The sequence below is a fragment of the Notolepis coatsorum genome (assembly GCF_963971535.1).
Source record: "Notolepis coatsorum genome assembly, chromosome: 9".
Taxonomy (NCBI): Eukaryota; Metazoa; Chordata; class Actinopteri; order Aulopiformes; family Paralepididae; genus Notolepis; species Notolepis coatsorum.
Window position 1 is genome coordinate 124,177,529 of NC_140173.1, and position 21,010 is coordinate 124,198,538.

At 45.9% G+C, this 21,010-nt stretch overlaps 1 protein-coding gene across 1 annotated transcript in view; it reads right to left on the reverse strand.

Moving 5' to 3' along the window:
• The window catches only part of LOC311234740 (VPS10 domain-containing receptor SorCS1-like), a gene marked incomplete at both ends in the record, with an annotated part of 304,411 nt that extends 290,991 nt beyond the window's left edge, over nucleotides 1–13,420 (reverse strand). The window contains one exon of the mRNA XM_084321983.1: nucleotides 12,935–13,420. Within this exon, the coding sequence (XP_084178109.1) occupies nucleotides 12,935–13,420 (486 nt within the window). The remainder of the gene's footprint in view (nucleotides 1–12,934) is intronic.
• Between the last annotated feature and the right edge of the window lie 7,590 nt (nucleotides 13,421–21,010).

The window sequence follows — 21,010 nt, forward strand, 5'->3', positions numbered from 1 at the left end:
TCACCCCACTTCTTAGGGACCTGCACTGGCTCCCCATTGCTGCACGAATCCGCTTCAAGGCCCTCGACCTAGCATACCGTGCGGCAAAGGGAACTGCTCCCGCCTACCTCCGGTCAATGGTCTCTAACTACACACCCTCAAGACCCCTACGCTCTGCATCTTCTGGCCGCCTCAGACCTACTCCTATCCAAGCTCCGGGAGGGTCATCAAAGAGAAGTCGCCTATTCTCAGTCCTTGCCCCACAATGGTGGAATGAACTACCCACCCCAGTTAGGACAGCCGAAACACATCCAATCTTTCGCCGTCGACTAAAGACGCACTTCTTCAACCATTATCTAAAAATAAAATAAAAAATCTAACCCTAACTAACCATACTGTCATGCACTTGTCCTAATAAACGAACCTACACTGTAGCACTCAACACTTTGATGAACATTGTTACTCAGCTGATAGAGTTGTGCCCTTCCTGATGGCTTGTCGTACAGAACTTGTAAGTCGCTTTGGATAAAAGCGTCAGCTAAATGACAAAATGTAAATGTAAATGTAAACAAACAACAGATCAAGCATCCGGAAGCCGCGATGATAATGGCTGGTGACTTCAACCAGGCGAATCTGAAAAAAGTGATGCCGTCCTTTTTTCAGCACATCGCCTGCTCCACAAGAGGGGGAAACACACTCGACCACTGTTACACCCCGTTCAGAGCCGGCTACAAGGCTGTAGCGGCTCCGCCACTGATGGGTGCTGCAAGCGCGAGCGATCACGACTCCATTTTTTTAATCCCTGCATACAAACAAAGATCGCGTGACGCCGTCGTGTCACGTGAGACAAAAAAGTGGTCTGACGAATCAGAGGCCACGCTCCGGGATGCGTTCACAGACACGGACTGGGACATGTTTAAAGGAAGCGCCAGTGACGTCAGCGAGTACGCTGATACCGTTGTGAGTTACATAACAACAGTAGCTGACGGTATTGTCCTCAAAAAAAGGCGCGGGTTTTCCCAAACCAGAAACCTTGGGTGGACAGCACTATTAGAGCAGCCCTGAACTCTCGCACCACGGCTTATAACCTGGGCAGAGAGTCAGGAAATATGGAAGAGTACAAGGCTTCAGTCTACACTCTGCGCAAGGCTGTTAAACTTGCTAAGAGGACATATGCTGAGAAACTGGAGACACAAACGAAGAGGCTTGTGGAGGGGACTGAAGACAATAACTGACTACAAAGTCAGCGCCCCCTCAATGGGGAGCGACAACGCCTCTCTCGCGGACAAACTCAACTCCTTCTACGCTCGGTTCGGTGTAGACAGTGTCGCCGCTAGCCCTCTGGCTAGTGACGTCACTGGCGCACCGGCTGTTGTGGGGGGGGGGGGGGGGGGGGGGGGCAACCGCGGGGGGGCGGGGGCGCTCTCTCGTTGTCGGAACACAGTGTGAGAAGAGCATTTATGCAGGTGAACACCAGGAAGGCTGCTGGCCCAGATGGTATAACAGGACGCATACTTAAGTCCTGTGCAAACCAGCTTGCCCCGGTGTTCACCGCCATATTTAATCAATCCCTGGCGGAGTCAGTGGTCCCTGCCTGCTTCAAGATGTCTACCATCATCCCTGTACCGAAGAAACCCTCCCCAACATGTCCAAATGACTACAGACCGGTGGCACTCACCTCTGTGGTCATGAAATGTTTCGAGAGGCTGGTCAAGGACCACATTTGTGCCTCCCTCCCCAGTGATATGGACCCTATGCAATTTGCATACAGGACAAACAGGTCCACTGACGACGCGGTCTCCCAGGTACTGCACAGCACTCTCTCCCACCTTGACCGTCAGAAGGGGGGCTATGTGAGACTGTTGTTCATTGACTACAGCTCAGCGTTCAACACCATAATCCCCACCAGACTGGTGGACAAGCTGATCGAGCTAGGTCTGAGCTCCGCCCTGAGCGCCTGGGTACTGGACTTTCTGAGTGAAAGACCCCAGGCGGTCAGGGTGGGGGGTCAGACCTCCAACACCATCACCCTGAGCATCGGGTCCCCCCCGGGCTGTGTTCTAAGCCCCCTGCTGTACTCACTCTACACACACGATTGTGTGGCCAAGTTCAGCTCCAACTCCATAGTGAAGTTCGCAGACGACACGGTGGTGGTGGGGCTGATCTCGGACAACGACGAGAAGGCCTACCGGGAGGAGGTTGAGGTACTGGAACGTTGGTGCCAGGACAACAGCCTGCTCCTGAACATTGGTAAAACCAAGGAGCTGATCGTGGATTATAGGAGAGGACAGCAGGAGACACACACACCACTGATGATTAACGGGGCTACCGTGGACAGGGTGAGCAGCTTCAAGTACCTGGGGGTCCACATCTCAGAGGATCTGACATGGTCAACACACATAGACACAGTAGTAAAGAAAGCGAAGCAGCGCCTCTACCACCTGAGACAGTTAAGGAAGTTCAGAGTATCGGGGAAGATACTCCAGTCCTTCTACTCAGGAGCTGTAGAGAGCATCTTGACCGGAAACATCACTGCCTGGTATGGAAAAAGCACGGCACAGGACAAGAAGGCCCTACAGAGAGTGGTGCGCTCAGCCGAGCGTACCACGGGTATTGCGCTACCTACCCTGCAGGTTCTATACAACAAGAGGTGCAAATCCAGAGCCTGCAGAATAATGAAAGACCCCCACCACCCCAATAACAGCCTGTTCCAGCTGCTGAGGTCAGGCAGACGCCTGCGAACCCCAGCTACTAGGACGGAGAGGCTTAGGCTCAGCTTCTTCCCCCAGGCCATCAGAGCCTTGAACAATGAACATTGAGAGCCACAGAAACTGAACTATCCACACACAAGCACACACAAGCACACACACGACACGCACGCTGAGCACGCTCACACACTAGCAGCCACTTTAACACTCATGCCGCACACACGCACACTTATGGCCAAGAGGAAAGGCCACTTTAAATTAGTATAACAACAGGAACAGTGTATTGCACTACTAAAGCTACCTAGCATGTCCTATATGCTCTGTAAATACTATGTACAGATACCGAGATGTCACCCCATGTTACCTGTTTATTGCACTGTTGTTTTTTATTGGATTCTATTATTTGTTGTACCACTGTATTTTTATTGGATTCTATTATATGTTGTACCACTGTATTGCACATCGTCGCGGGCAAGACCACCCGCATTTCATTGTATACTTGTATGCCGTGACAATTAAAACTCTTGACTTGACTTGACTTGAATGCCCAGCACCACTTCAATGTTAACGTTAATATCGCCTAATTTGTTTTTACACCTGTTTTTACACCTGTTTTTATACACTGTTTTCATACACCTATTTTTACACACTTATTTTGTACACCTGCTTTTATCTCATCACGCTCTTATTGATATTGATAGATGATTTAATTGAATTTTATCATGTGCTTATTTTTTATTCATGATGCAGACATAAAGTGAAACAACTGAATGGGAACTGTCAATGTCTGTATACTGCAGTGTTTCTCAAAGTGGGGGGCGCGCCCCCCAGGGGGGGCGTAGAGGCATGACAGGGGGGGCCTTGAGATTTATTTAAAAAAATATATATATTTTTTTATTCCAGAAAATGTTCACTAAAGTGCTATCTGTTGCAGCTGCACTGTTCTCCATGAAAATACCATTTCTCAAAATCTGAAAATCATTATTTAATAAAACACAGAAAAGGATCACCAAGTTACTCTGGATAAAAAAAACCTTTACAGACAACATTGAGACAAAGCTTCCTGACACATCTCCATCCAAACTCTTGGAAGAACTCTTTGAAATCTCATCTGATACCACCTAGAGAGCTAGTTTCAGAGTGTGGTGCTGAGTACCAAGTATCTCATCTCATGGCCCACCAAGTATCTCATGATGCAGCAGTTAAGGTGTTGATACCATTCAGCACCACATACAGTATCTGTGTGAAGCTGGGGCTTTTCATCCATGACAGCTCTGAAAACAAAATATAGGGCCAATTTGAAAGGTCACGATATTGGTGTTATTTCAATAATTTTAAACATGGCCCATTTCATGACTATTTTGTTGGGGCGAGGGGGGGGGCCCAAAATATTTTGGTCCGCCAAAGGGGGGCCTGACAGAAAAAGTTTGAGAAGCACTGGTATACTGTATGAGCTGCGAGATACCCTGAATTTCCCCAAGGGGATTAATAAAGTATCTATCTATCTATCTATCTATCTATCTATCTATCTATCTATCTATCTATCTATCTATCTATCTATCTATCTATCTATCTATCTATCTATCTATGTATCTATCTATGTTTTAAATTATGGCTATGTGTCTAATCTGCCCGTCGCATTATCAATGACCCATTTCCAGTCAACATTGTCGAAGCGGATTGTTTTTTTATCGGTTCATTTCTGTATTATATCATTTTGAAAAGCCCTCGTTTTCACGGAAAAAAGAAGAGATTCCATGATAATCACCCTGTACTGGAATATTCTAGAACGTTGTCATTTTTCGGCCTATTTATGAATAGTTTTCAAATAAACGCTAGATTATCGATAGTATGTGTACGTGTGCACGCTGGTGAGAAAAAAAACGAATATTCTCGTGATGGGCATTCAACCCGCGGGGGGTAAACCCGAGAAAACTCGGGTTGGGCAATCAAAGTGTTAATGTATATGACAGTGAGTCACTCATAGACATTGGATTAAGTTACACTTACCAACTGGATTGCTCTCTGGATCGGCTCGCCGAAGAACAACAATGGCCTGCCGAGATCTTGGGAAGAAACGACATCGGCCCATGAAAGAAGGGGGGAAGACGGCGAGGAAAGAGAGCCGGCGTCTGAGACAGGCTGCGATCCAGGAGACACAAAACTGGCCAATGTGCAATCAATCGAGAACAGAGCAAGGATTCAATTCCAAAGAGACATCAGGGACTGCAATGTTCTCTGCTTCACCGAGACGTGGTTGATGCCGGACGTCCCAAACCACGCCATTCAACCGGCCGATCACTTTTTCATCCACCGCAAAGACCATACGGAGGAAGATTCCGGCAAAAAGAAGGGAGGTGGAATAGCCTTCATGTTGAATGACAATTGGTGTGATCCAGGCAACGTGAAGGAACTTTCAAACCACTGCTCCCCAAACCTGGAGTATATATCCATCAAGTGTCGACCATTATTTCTCCTGAGAGAATTAACATCGGTCATTCTGATCGGAGTGTATATCCCCCCCCACGCAAACACCGGAGAAGCGATTTCTAAGCTTCACGACGAGGTAAACATACTCCAAACAGCTATTGTTGACGTTGCTATTGTGGTTGCGGGCGATTTCAACAGCGCAAATCTTTAAAAAGTTTTGCCGAATTTCTATCAGCATGTGACTTGTCCCACCAGAGGCGAGAACATATTAGACCATTGCTACTCGCAATTTAAGAACGGGTACAAGTCTCAGGATGTTAGCGCATTCGGCAATCAGATCATGACGCCATCTTTCTTTTACCGGAGTATAAACAAAGTCTCAAGCGTGTTCCTGTAGTAACGCGAGATGTGAAACGTTGGTCTGTGGGATCAGAGGAAACGCTCCAAGCTGCACTTGAATGCACAGACTGGGACGTGTTCCGCGATAACACAGTGTTATGTCGTAGTAAGAAAGAGGAATGGACACTTTAGTACTAGCGTCTGTCTTTATTCACATCCATACCAAGAGCTGCCTTGCTCAGTCATACACTCTACTTTGTGTGTCACACAGGAGCACACCCAGCCAGGTGTAACACATACTCTATGTTAGAGCTCCGCCTACAGGCCTAATGGAGACACCACACACAGACAATATTAATGACTACACTGAAACAGTGCTGGACTTTGTTTGTACTCTGGTAGAAGAAACAATCCCCTCTACCACAATTAGAGTTTACCCAAACCAAAAGCCCTGGGTAGACAAATCCGTCCGTGAGGCTCTGAAAGCACGCACCTCAGCTTATAACGCCGGGCTTGTGACAGGCAACATGAATGAACACAAGGCGGCGAGATACAACGTAAGGAGGACAGTAATAGAGGCAAAATGGCACTACAGGGATAAGGTTGAAGTTCAGTTTGAACAGGCTAATTCCAGACGTATGTGGAAGGGCCTCAGAACGATGACAGATTACAAAGGCACCTCCCTCAAGCTGAACAGTGACATCTCCTTGGCAAATTATCTCAATACCTTCTATGCATGGTTTGAGGCTGTGAATAACAACACCAGCCTACAAACCACTGCAATGGAGGGGGGGCACTGCTGATGGAGACTCAGTGTTCAGGATAACAGAACATGAGGTGAGGAGGACCTTTAAGAAAGTGAATATCAGGAAAGCAGCAGGACCAGACGGTATCCCCGGCCGCGTCCTAAAAGTCTGTGCTGACCAATTGGCCCCGGTATTCACTGACATATTTAACCTATCCTTAGAACAGGCTGTCATCCCCACCTGTCTGAAGAAGTCCACCATTATCCCTGTACCCAAATAATCTACGCCCACTTGCCTCAATGACTACCGCCCTGTAGCTCTCACCTCCATAGCCATGAAGTGCTTTGAGAAGCTTGTGAAGGGCTACATCGGTTCCTCCCTCCCCATCAACCTGGACCCCCTGCAATTTGCATATCGCCCCAACAGGTCCATGGAGGACACCATAGCCCATGTGCTGCACACAGCAGCATCACACCTGGACAAGAACTATGTGAGAATGCTGTTCATCGACTACAGCTCAGCATTCAATACCATAGTCCCCTCCAAACTCATAACCAAACTCAGGGACCTGGGCTTGAACTATGACCTCTGCCAGTGGGTCTTGGACTTCCTGATGGGTAGACCCCAGGTGGTGAGAGCAGGCAACTGCACCTCCTCATCCATCACCCTCAACATAGGGGCCCCCCAGGGCTGTGTCCTGAGTCCCCTCCTCTACTCGCTGTACACACACGACTGTGTGGCACAGCGGAACAACAACACAATCATCAAATTTGCTAACGACACAGTAGTGGTGGGCCTGATCTCTGCAAACGATGAGAGGGCCTACCTGGAAGAGGTAGAGAATATGGCGCGGTGGTGTCAGGAGAACTGCCTCTCCCTGAACTTCAGCAAAACAAAAGAGATGATTGTGGACTTTAGAAGGTCGGGGGTCAGGGACTACAGCCCCCTCAGCATCGACGGGGGACAGGTCGAGAGAGTGAACAGTTTTAAGTACCTCGGAGTCCACATATCCGAGGACTTGACATGGACCACACACATTGACAGTGTAGTCAAGAAGGCACGGCAACACCTCTACTTCTTTAGGCACCTAAGAAAGTTCAAAGTGAGTCAGAAGATCCTTAAGAACTTCTACTCATGCACAATAGAGAGCATCCTGACTGGCAATATCACCTCCTGGTTTGGGAATAGCACCGCACAAGACCGTAGCAGACTACAGAGAGTGGCCCGTTCAGCCGAACGCACAATTGGAGGTGGGCTTCCCACTCTCCAAGACATTTACAACAAGCGTTGCAGGGGTAAGGCTAAGAGAATAATCAAAGACTCTAGCCACCCAAACAACTGCCTCTTTGAACTGCTGCAGTCAGGCAAGCGATACCGGTGTCTCATGGCAAGCACAGAGAGACTCAGAAGGAGCTTCTATCTCCAGGCCATCAGGATGCTCAACGACAATAACACTATGTAACAAACCATCAAATACACTCACAGCACACACATCCACACGTACACACTCACTTTAAATAAACAACTGACTGTAGCACCCACTTTACCCACTTTAGACACTTTAACACACTTTATATTTATTGGTAAAGAGATTTGCACTACAACTCATACCTCATTGCACCTTACCCTAAGTGTCCATTTCTACATTGTACTGTATATTGTATTGTAACTCAGTTACTAATATTTTTTTCCTACTCTGTATTGTATTATTTGTATATATGTATATTGAACACTTTTGTTTACACTTGTTTACATACTTTTGACTATTGCAGTCTATTTTTATTTGTATCTAGCACACTCTCAGGAACAGAACAGAAAAAAGCATTTGATATAAAAGTATTCTGTATTTTTGTATGACAACTAATAAAGAAACTTGAGATACAGGGAAGTAAAACCTGTTCCACTCTCTGAAAAACCCCTGGCCTGGTGGATGGTGCATGCAGGGGAGTATCCCCCTTTGGTGTGCCAAGCAAAGCGGTATCTGAGTCCCCGGGACCAGTGTCCCTTCTGAGAGAGTTTTCTCAACCGCTGGCGATATCGTTACTGCACCGAGAAGCTGCCTCACTCCGCAACATGTAGATCAGCTCCTTTTCTTGCAAAATCTTACCATCTCCAAAAAGTGAGAAAGCAGTCATGAAGGGCTTCAGTTTAAGGGACTTTAAGGTTTACAATGTCCAGAGTTTTTTTCGTTCCCCAAAATACCTTCATCTATTGCACTATTTTCAGTGTTTTGCACATTTTAATTTATAATTCAAATAAGCTATTTGTTTTCCTGAGGGATACGTTATGTCTTGTTTACATGTAGGCTATGTTTGTAGCCCCTTTATTTACACTGGCTGCAGTAAAGAAAGCACTTTTTGTAGTAATAATAATAATTCATTTTTATTTATATAGCGCTTCTCAATGACCCGAAGACGCTGACAGTAGTTATAGGAACATAGTAAAAACAAAGAAAGAAACAGAAAAGGAACATGAGACCATGGGGGAAATAGGGGAAAGCAGCATGAGATAACACAAAAAAGACAAAGCGATAGGAACAAACATCAATCGGTCGGGGGGGGGGGGTTATGGGTGGGGGGCGTTGAAGGCTAGGGAGAACAGGTGGGTTTTGAGGCGAGATTTGAAGGTAGAGAGTGTAGGGGAGTCTCTGATGGACTGAGGGAGGGAGTTCCAGAGTCGGGGTGCAGTGCGAGAGAAGGCCCGATCACCAAAGTTTTTGAGTTTGGATGTCGGGAGTCAGTGAGGGAGGCAGTGGAGGAGGACCGGAGGGAACGGGTGGGGTGGTAGGGGAGAAGGAGATCAGTCAGGTAGGGGGGGGGGGGGCAGGCTATGGAGGGCTTTGAAGGTGAGGAGTAGTGTTTTGAAGTTTATGCATTGTTTGATCGGGAGCCAGTGGAGAGAGTGAAGGACAAGGGTGATGTGTTCACGGGACCGGGTGTTAGTGAGGAGGCGGGTGGCTGAGTTTTGGACCATCTGCAGTTTGTGAAGGGAGCGGGAGGTGATGCCAGTGAGGAGGGAGTTGCAGTAGTCCAGGCGGGAGGAGATGAAGGGGTGTATGAGGGATTCAGCGGCGGGGGGGGGGGAGAGGCAGTGACGAATTTTAGCAATGTTGCAGAGTTTAGTGTCTGATTTTGCACAGCTTGTGTTGGTCAAAGCTGGTCATGGTAATTTATGTTCCAATAAAAAGTGCTTGAGAGTAAATTCTTAATGTAAACATTGATATTTTTAACAATGCAACATGTCAGAGGATTCCTTGAACCATTTATAGCATTGAATCGAATGGGAAATCTAATCGCGATGTGAATCGGAATCGAATCGTTTTGGGAAATACCCAGCCCTACCCTTAAAACCTTTTGCATCTAACGCTTAACGCATGAACGAGAATGAAATAAGAGAAAGGTGGGAAACACCAAAAAGAGGGGGCGATGACCTAACAGAGGACATAAGCTTTGAAAGCATTAGGTCGCAAGGAAGTGGGTAGGGCTGGGCAATTAGTCCACGATCATGAAAACAAGATAATCGAGATAAAGCGATTATTGTGCCGCATGCCGTGTTGCTCTCATTTTGTCTTTTGTTGTAAATGCAGCACACCCTTCCTTCACAACGGTGCGCTGCATTTAAACAGTAGTTTCAGCTTGTGTTGAGAGGGAGGAGGGAGCCACGGTAATTAAGAAGAAAGGTAAAACAAATTCAGCCATCGTCATACAATGTTCTCAAATCAATGATGTTTAATAATCGCGCTTTCAATATCAGTCTAAATAAACGTGATTATGATTTTTGCCATAATCTAGCAGCCAAGTGGGATGTACCACTCACTGCATGTAGGCCTACTACAGGTGTGTGTTTGGTATTTATTTTGTATGGGAGCAAACATTATTTGCTCAATAACTTCTACTTGTCCGGAAATATTTAATTTGCAATGCATTTAAGACATTTAACACTAAAGTGGAGGGAGATAAACAACAACAGCATAATTTGATTCGATTGTGCAGCGTACACAGCAGGTCAACCAACCAGGGATCTCATTACACATCCTCTTAGCCAGATCATATATATTATTTACCCTATAGTGCCAAGTCATATTTCCTTTATTTTTATGGCATGTCTGTTTTGGTAGAAAGCACAGGGTGTGAACCCTGTATATGCTCCAGGGGAAGCTTGGCTCCTCTTGAGAAGACACAAGCTGAAATATTCATTTACAATAAAAAAAAATTGCCATGATTTTTACCGCGTGCATTCCGTATTATTTCCTGTACGGTAAGATCGAGTTGTAAGGCATCCTTTAAGTACAAACTCTCATCAATCGATCTGCGGGTTTGTGCGTGGGGTTGATTCATCGTCAATTCACTATAATAAAGATCCAGCTAATATGCTATTATTACTACCATTATCATCCAAAATGCGGTGGCACAATCTTATAAACTTGTTTTATGGGCATCGACCGATCCATCAGAAGAGACTTTCCTCCCTCAGCCCTGTTGCGATCCATACACCGAAATCTGCATCATTCATTAATAACGTAGTCAAGAAAGAGTCAGCAGAGTGGTGTCAAACAGGAAGGATGATTACGTTAACACCGATGTTACACCTGCTTGGACAGCTGCCAGCGCTGACCCTCTTAACTTCCAGGTCTCTGACGCATAACATTATTATTTAAACATTTGCCAGCGAGCTTCCGTGTCTTTTTTACATGACTCTGCTGAGCTGACTACTTAAAAACAAAGGAATGAATGAATGCTGCAGATTTGGCGTGTGGACATGACACATTGTTACACTGAGCCCCCAGCCTCATAACACAGTCTTTTGATATTTTATATATATATATATTTTGATATATAACCTTAGGCGTTAGTTTAATTTACCTGTTTCCAAATCAAATCGGTAACGTTTGATGGGAGTACTGTTGTCTTTTAATGATCAACTCTGCTTTGCGAACACCTACATTCAAGATATGAGATGCTCAAAGTCATGGGGTGCTTCAGAGGACTTGAATGGTGCCTTTAAAATAAATGTAGTACATTGAAACACTTGTAAACTGGTTTCCCTTCAACCCTCCGGTGTTTAACTATAGTTTACAGTGAGCTTGCATTGCTTCTTTGTTTTTCGAAACACTGGTGTTTTTAAAAGCAACTCTCAGTGTAGCGCTGTATGTATGTGAGATAAGTGCATGGGGTTGACTGCAGTACATGGTACCTGGTGGTACCGCCCCACTCCTGTTGAGGTGACTGCTGCACCTGGTACCTGGTGGATCCCCCCTTGATCGGCCCTTCTAAGGTTTCTCTCCTCCACATCGGCTCTGGTGCATTTTTTCTTATTGCTAGGTTTTAGTGAGTGTTTCCTTACCTTTGTGTGGGGTATGTCTGGGAGTGTTGCATTCATTTATTTGATTTATTTAAAACATTTTGGACTTCATGGTGTTTTTGTTTTGTTCTTGATTTATTGTGATGTTTCTTCTTGACTTGTTTAACCCTTTCACTGCCACACGACAGAAGGTTAACCCTTTGCTATCACACAACCGACTGGCTGTGTCGCGTGGCAGTGAAAGGGTTAACCATCTGTGTGTCGTCGCAGTGAAAGGGTTAACCGTTTTGGTAACGCGGCAGTGAAAGGGTTAAAGAAGACGTGTCCGGCCCATGGGGACATTAACGTGTGTTGTCGGGCCTTACAAATACATTTGATTTGATTTGGTACCACCCCACTCCTGCTGAGATGACTGCAGCACCTGGTACCTGGTGCTGGTGGTACCACACCACGCCTGTTCATCCCTGGACCTTCACCACACTCGTCTCGTTTCAGGTGAAGCCACAGCCAGAAGCCTCAACACTAACAATCCAGGTTTAAAACCAAGCTTAAAGCCTTTGCACTGCAGCTCTAGGAAATCTAATTAAATCCGGTGGTCGATTGAATTAAGCTGCTGCATGCACCTGTATGAGACTGCTGCAGACTGCAGTCTATCATTTAAAGACCTTGGTTAACTACCAGTGGGATTTACAGTCTTGACACTATATATGGTCTTAAATCAACACAATTTTAATGGTTAAACATGTGCGACGAATGATCAACTTGTAAATCAGCTGAAGTGACAACAGCTAACATAATTATTGGTTGAAAATGTAAGCTCTCATGCCACAACATGGTGTGTGTGCAAGAGAAGTGAGAGAGAGAGAGAGAGAGAGAGAGAGAGAGAGAGAGAGAGAGAGAGAGAGAGAGAGAGAGAGAGAGAGAGAGAGAGAGAGAGAGAGAGGAGGGAGGGAGGGGAGAGAGAATGTGTGTGTGCGCCTGTGCTGTGTGTATGAGTGAGTGAGTGAGTGAGTGAGTGAGTGAGATACATACAGACAGACACACTTGAGATAGTGTGCTATAGCTACACTGACGGAGGGAAAGGTAGAAACGGTGAGAGGGAAAAGTGAAAGAGTGACTTACACTAATCCATTAATCTAGCTGTAGCCTATGCATCATCTGATCCGCGAGAGCATTTTCACTCCCTGCCCTGCATGCGCTCTGATGCCTCATACCAAGAATGCATGCAGTCAAAATCTAGTCAGTGGATACTGCTGGCAGTGGCTATCCACACTGCGTCAACAACTTCAATAACACGTTCTCGGGATACGTGTGGCCTAATACGATCCCGCCAGGGATCATCCGAGAGCATGTTATTGAACTTGTCGACCCATTGTGGATAGCACGGGATTTCCGTGCGTAATAGCCTAATTGAATATACGAGTTACTTACGCTGCTGTTTTGTCCTGACCAGTGGACCATCGCCTGGTTATGAGCAGAATCCCCAGTGAGTGCGAATGTTGAACTCGTCAGCTGAAGGTCCCGCTTCCCGGAGGACGAGGCGTCTCCGCCGCTCCATCGGAACCCAGACCCAGTGCCTACACTCTCCGCCGTGTGCGCGCTGCTGCGCTCTCGTCTCCGGCGCTGTCCTCTCGAAGTGGTCGGAACCGTGTTCTCTTTAGACGCATTCGATTGTTGTCCGCTTTCTTTGTAGAGGCGGTTCGTTGTTTTATATATACTGCCATTTTCAGCCGATTGAATGGCACTGCCAGGGGCAGGAGATGTCACTTCAGAATGGGAAAGTTTTTGCACACCGTTCAGCGCGTCCTTTCTCAGCCAATTTGAGTTATTTCCCAACGAGTCCTGTGATTTGAAAGAACTTCTTTCCTCCCTCTCGGTAAAATCCGCAATGATGTGCTTTTGGTCCCCGTTGTTCATATATTTGGGACCCGGTTGCCTCTCCGTAAATCCTGTCAACTCATCGGCTGGTATCGCTCCAAAATCAACCACATCCAATCCCGGGAGTTCCCGTCGATATGATTCGATTACAGGCAGTTTGCATGACGGAATGCACTTTACCTCTGCTTTTGTTATGCCCAGGATGGAAGTTAGGATACAGAGCCAAATCCACTTAGCAATAAGATTATAAAGGCAGCAACTAGGGCTCGTCTCCATTCTACGTTAATTCCGCTTTTAAATGTGCCACAAATAGGTCATTTTACGCTTTAGGACTGGACTGTTATTATATTACCACCTTATAAAGTGGAGTCTGTAAAATGCACTGAAGGTGCTGTGGAGCGATGTGAAGTGATCTCAAGTATACTGATGCAAATGAACGCACCGGAGGAGGGGCTGGAGGTTGGATCCTGCATGATGGACGGAAAGGGGCTATTCCCCCGCGTCTTTATCTCAACCTTGATGGGAAATAATGATTCGAAATTTACTTGATTAGTTTTGCATTTAAAGTGTCCTTCTGTGGAATGATAATTTCCACAAAAGGCCAGTGGCTATTGTCAAAGTGGGGCCAACGGATCCTCGCCTCGGGTGATTGATTATGGATAAGATTAGCCCCTTTTCGTGACTGTGATGCACCGAGTGAATACACACTGGTGTTTTTAAAAGCAACTCTTAGTGTAGCGCTGTATGTGAGATAAGCGCATGGTGTTGACTGCAGTACCTGGTATCTGGTGGTACCAGACAGTGCCACCCCACTCCTGCTGCGGTGACTGCAGCACCTGGTACCTGGTGGTACCACCCCACTCCTGCTGAGGTGACTGCAGCACCTGGTGGTACCACCCCACTCCTGCTGAGGTGACTGCAGCACCTGGTTCCCGAGTGGTACCACCCCACTCATGCTGAGGTGACTGCAGCACCTGGTACCTGGTGGTACCACCCCACTCCTGCTGAGGTGACTGCAGCACCTGGTGGTACCACCCCACTCCTGCTGAGGTGACTGCAGCACCTGGTTCCCGAGTGGTACCACCCCACTCATGCTGAGGTGACTGCAGCACCTGGTACCTGGTGGTACCACCCCACTCCTGCTGAGGTGACTGCAGCACCTGGTGGTACCACCCCACTCATGCTGAGGTGACTGCAGCACCTGGTGGTACCACCCCACTCCTGCTGAGGTGACTGCAGCACCTGGTACCTGGTGGTACCACCCCACTCCTGCTGAGGTGACTGCAGCACCTGGTGGTACCACCCCACTCCTGCTAAGGTGACTGCAGCACCTGGTTCCCGAGTGGTACCACCCCACTCTTGCTGAGGTGACTGCAGCACTTGGTACCACCCCACTCCTGCTGAGGTGACTGCAGCACCTGGTACCTGGTGGTACCACCCCACTCTTGCTGAGGTGACTGCAGCACTTGGTACCTGGTGGTACCACCCCACTCCTGCTGAGGTGACTGTGTGACGGATCATACTGGGTCTGCGTTGTGTTTGATGTTGAATGAGAATGTCCCGAGGGGGAGTCGAACAGGGGGCTCCCGCGTCCGCGGGCGACGACACAGGCCGCTGCACTAAGAAGTGAATTCACTCCTAACTACCGTACCTATGCGTCTGTTAACCCTGTTATGGGGAAGTGAGTTTAATTTACCAGCCCGCACTGCCACAGTCACTCGTCAACACACCTGTTTCCGTGACTGTGGACATACCCACGGGCTTCCCCGTTACAACTGCAGCACCTGGTACCTGGTGGTACCACCCCACTCTTGCTGAGATGACTGCAGCACTTGGTACCACCCCACTCCTGCTGAGGTGACTGCAGCACCTGGTACCTGGTGGTACCACCCCACTCCTGCTGAGGTGACTGCAGCACCTGGTATCTGGTGGTACCACACCACTCCTGCTGAGATGACTGCAGCACCTGGTACCTGGTGGTACCACCCCACTCCTGCTGAGGTGACTGCAGCACCTGGTACCTGCTGGTACCACCCCACTCTTGCTGAGGTGACTGCAGCACCTGGTACCTGGTGGTACCACCCCACTCCTGCTGAGGTGACTGCAGCACCTGGTACCTGGTGGTACCACCCCACTCTTGCTGAGGTGACTGTAGCACCTGGTACCTGGTGGTACCACCCCACTCTTGCTGAGGTGACTGCAGCACCTGGTACCTGGTGGTACCACCCCACTCTTGCTGAGGTGACTGTAGCACCTGGTACCTGGTGGTACCACCCCACTCTTGCTGAGGTGACTGCAGCACCTGGTACCTGGTGGTACCACCCCACTCTTGCTGAGGTGACTGCAGCACCTGGTACCTGGTGGTACCACACCACTCTTGAACTTGTCGACCCATTGTGGATAGCACGGGATACGCCTAGGATACGATAAAAATGTATTCCTCCCGTGTCCCGTCTGTTTTACTTTATGAGTATAATGTTTGTTTGCCCAATAAGATAATGTTTTTGAGTGATGTATTACTTTATTAGACCTATGTATTCCCAGTATTTATAGACACTAATTATTAGTAATTCAATACATCAGAAAAAATCTGTCCTCCCACACAGGCTTTGTGGAATACGAAGCCATTCATTTATCCGTCTGAATCTACAAGTGTTGGCTCCCGTCTACAATGTTCATAATTCCATACAGGCGATTTTGCAGAGATTCAATTCAAAAAACATTTGTTGGGTAAAATGTGACAATTACAGACATTTGTTTCAATAACGTCATTATCATCATCATCATCATCATCATCTATTCTACAATCATGATTGACATTACTTCAAGTAGTCTATAATGACATTTGTGTCCTTAATCTCACAATCCCCTTTTCTAACATGCCTCTGAGTAATCTAACAAGTAGCTAATCCATCTTTTTCTCCGTTTACTGTGTTTTTCTCAGTAACGGTAACTGATTACATTTACCAATGTTTTGTAATTAAATGACTATAAACCATTTACATGCAACCTGTTACCCAGCGTGTATGTTTAGGATACTTCATTTAGTATTTTGACATCTTCCCTTATCTTTGACCTCTTGTGTTGTAATCAAATGGGTTGTGTGGCAGATAAGGTAAGGAAAAAAGGAAACAAATAGATAAAGAGACATGTTGAACAAAGTTAAAAGCAAACAAACCAAACAAACTAATACTACCAGCCAAGTATTATAAACAAAAGCGCGATACCATATGGCTATGCAAAGCCCTTGAGATATAATAATTCTTTGGGCTTTGATCCAGTCAGCCAATGGTAAACCATTAGGAGAAGCAGAGCCTACCCGAACACTCTGATTAGATTCTATTTCTGGGTAACATTTAGTCAATAGGATGAGGTTGTTGTTGACTGTTGACTGATGCCGAAGAGACTCCGAATATTGAGCTGGTCCCCCCGTTGCTGAGCCGGGACGTGCTCCTGTTCCACGCACGGGTCAACAGCACAGAGATGTCTTTCATTGGCAGCCATTAGTGATGCAGTGTGCAAGAGCTGTCTCAATCTGTTTCAGTTAGACCCCACCAGACAAGAGGAAACAGGCCTATAATGCAGATTGATGGCTGATTGAGAATTTCAATCATTGGTGACACGCATTTGGTTGGCCAAAGAAAATAAATAAAAGAAAATCCACTCTGAGCTGTAATGTAAGCTAAAAGGACATGGCCCCATCCAAGAAAGTCCAAACGCACAACTGATTGGAGAAATTGGAGAAAATGTCTCGGTTTCAAAAGGAGTGATGGGGTTCTTAATGAGAGCAGTGACATATCCCGGCTGATATATCAGAATGACTTTTACATTTTCAGCCAGAAGGTTTTGTTCATGTTTGTATTGTTTATAACCTTGGGAGTGAAGTAGACTTCTATTTTGACTTTCAATGGAGGAGGTTGCATAACATATTTTCTTTTAATCTCCAATGTCAGTCCTTGAAAATCCATTGATGTGTCGAAAACCTGTCCCGGGGCTTAAATCATACTTCAAGATAATAAAAAAAAAAAGGAATATACCAAATGAGAAGTACAAGCAGAATTTTGCATGTCATGCAACCCCACGTTCAAAGACATTGTGACAGTTCCTACGGCTATGCTATGAACATGAATTTCTCTTGGATCGCGGTTATATATCACGTTGTGAGGTGGCATATTGCAGAGAGACACGTATATCAAATCGGTGTGTGTGCACACACCATGGCAGCTGAGAGGAATCATTGTCTTTTTCGGGGCAGACAAGATTGCTGCCTTTCTGGCTGTCACACAGACTGAATACAAACAGTGTTATGACCCTTCTCTCGCCGAGCTGTGAGTATTATCATCGTGCTTTTGAGAGGAAGGTGTGAAAGACTCACGTATGGAGGAGAAACGAGAGTAATCTGACATGTTGGAATTGCCCCGTTTTTTTTTAATTGAACGGGCCCAGCAATTTGTTGGAAGAACAGAATAGCCTGCTGACTTTCCCGTCATCGTCAGCTTCACAGCTCTTGAAAACAACAACAACAACAACAACAACAACTCCTATCCCGTGCCTAAAACCCACATGGGACGCGAAGTTCAGTGAGTATGGAGGAGGACAAAAGGCTTTCGGGACATTAGTCATGCACCTCAACCCCTCTGCCTCAACGGCTAACATCTGCCTTCACAGATCTGTGGCTCTGGATTGAGAATTAAGCGGCAGCTGTAAGTGTACAGCACCAGCAAAAGCACATTTAATACTGTAGGTACATATCCTGTGCACAACTACGCAGTAATCAATATATCTTCGCTGGTGGAAGAAAACATTGTAACTCCAGAAACCCAACTTTTCAGGAGATGAAAAAAACGAACACAGATTTTTAGGGTGAATAGAGTTACGAGGTTTAGACAGATGATCGGTTTAATGCTTTCCCATTGTTTAAACTTTGTAAAACCACACACACATATGGAGGATGATCTACTGAGTTGATTTATTAAAAAAAGAAGAAAATGGAGTTATGCGGTTTTCTTCCGCCAGCGACGATATAGTACTCTTGCTATACACACATAATCTCTCTCTCTTCGGCATGCAATGATTATACTACACCTAATCCCATCTTTTCTGCAGAATGATTGGAAGGTGTAAAGACAGATGTTCTGGTTGATTGATTTGCATTTACCCATTACACTACACCGTGTCGTCTATGTTGAGTTGATGGGCTTTGGGTTAGCGATGGACACATGAGACCCACACTTCAATTAGCACCGGACACACCACAGGGGCAGCAGGAGGGAAGATCCTCCTTTTCAAATAATGATTTCAATTACATTATTGAGAGATACGGTGGAATGCAATATAGGCAGGAGGTTAAGTGTTTTGACCTCTGTGAAACACCGCAGGCTGCCGTATTTGATCATGAAAATCCGTTCGTCTCCATTTCTTCGTCTTCTTCTTTTACCACATCTTCTTTTTCTTCATCTTTGAGTTGGACGGGAGACGTGATGTGAGCTGTTCAGGCATTCCTTTGTGGTTTCTCTGTTACCAGGATAACAAACTAGTGATATGCTGCACTAACGGACCTATGAATTATATATGTCATAAACAGATGTTATAAACATTTAGTTTCAGGGGCGGCTAAGTGGCGCAGTGGGCAAGGCGCTCGCCACTAACGCAGGAGATACTGGGTTCGAGCCCAGCTCTCGGCGTTGCTACCAGCTTGGCTGGTCGTTCATACTAACACAATTGGCAGTGTTAGGGGTGGGAAAGCTTGTGGGTGGGGATTGGACGTTGTGGACAGAGACTCCTACAGGTTGGTTGGTACGCCTGTACAGCAGAATCAGGAAGCATCGGGGGCAGCGTGAGCCTCCCACGCGTTACTCCTCGCCACTGAGAGATCGCGCTGCACAGGTGAAAAGATGCGACAGCTGCCTCCTCGTGTACCGGAGGGGACACGTGATGCAAGGCTTGGTCCTCACTGCAGCCGACCAGTGGGAGGCATAGTCTAGCAACGTTCGAGACAGGGGAGGGGAGAATTGGCGAGGCGAAATTGGGATGGGAGAAAAATAGAAAAATAAGGAGAAAAAGTGGATAAAAAAAATGTGTTTCAGAAGAAAATACAATGGTGGTTTATATTCCCACTGCATAAATATTTTAGGAAAATACAAAGTTTTAAATACTATACATGCTTTTTTCTACTGTCAATATTTATAATTAGGTTATAACAGTATTTTCACTAGGTGAGTGTGCAAAATGGACATAGTCTTATCTAAAGTTGAACTTGCAATCTGTTTCTGACAACATTTTAAGCTGTAAATACAGTAGCTGGGTCTTGAGTCATATTTGATCTGCAATGCCTAGTTTGACAGTTCGAATGAATTTAATTTTATCGTGAGCCATTCATGCACAGTTCAAAAAGTTCAGCATGTCAACAAAAATACATGCTTTGCAGCATGTGTACAAAATGGCGGCTTGCTCGTAAACATTCTATTTTCTACCTAAATTTTAACCTAAAATATGTTAGATTTTAAATGAAAATTAAATAGCTGGATCTTGAGTCATATTTGATCTGCAATGCCTAAATTGACAGTTTGATCTGAATTCCATTTGATCGTTCATGTGCAGTTCCGGTGCGGCGGCAGCTCATTTACATTTAAAGGTAAAGTCACAGAAACAGAATTTGTTGAAAAGGACTACAATATGCAACCTTTAATTATTAGGTTATAATGACTTTATGAATGTCATCATAACAATTGGTGTCCTTGTACCTACAATCAAGTCATAACAATTTAAAGTCTTTGGGTACTGTAAAACTTTAGTGAAAAGCCAAGTCTCATAGACACCTGTCCCTTTTACTGGTGGGATGTGGATAAACGTTTGGACAAATAATGGCCGGTTTCACATTCAATTAGAAGCATTGAAATTTTAATTAATTTACATACTTTTTTTATCTGGTTAGTCATTGACACTGCAAAGCATTTATTTTTGTTGACTTGCCTTCAGACGTCAGTTACATGTGCTGATCGCCAATGCTGACACAGAGAGAATTATACAACCTGAAATTCAAGCTGTCCGTTTGAAATTCAAGCTGCCAACAACATTCAGGAGAAGCAGCAGCGAGACATTTCTCCATTGATTCCAAGAGAGTGAGAGAATGGTAAAAAAAGTTTAACTTCAAAGCCTGTCCGAGGAAGATGGTAAAGGGCCAGCCGTTGTGGTGAGTGGAGGTTGAAGATGAAGAGGAGTCTCCCACAAGATGGTCTGGATGAAAGCTAAAGAAATATGCACCACGTGAGCGACAGCAGGGATGGGCTTGGACTTTGCTGCTGTGCAGGCTGGCTTGACAGATTCCTCCACCACAATAACTTTTCTGTCAGAGGATGTACAACTGTTGCCCAGAAAGATGCCAGAGAAGCTGGTGAATTTTGTCACATTTTCGAAACAGATAATTGAGGAAAAAGAAGAGAGCAACATCATAGCTATGGATGAAACAGCAGTGGGGTTTGATATGGTCGACTCGACTCAACTACAGTGGATACGAGCGGTGTGATGCAGGTCTCTCTCTCTCTCTCTCTCTCTCTCTCTCTCTCTCTCTCTCTCTCTCTCTCTCTCTCTCTCTCTCTCCTCTCTCTCTCTCTCTCTCTCTCTCTCTCT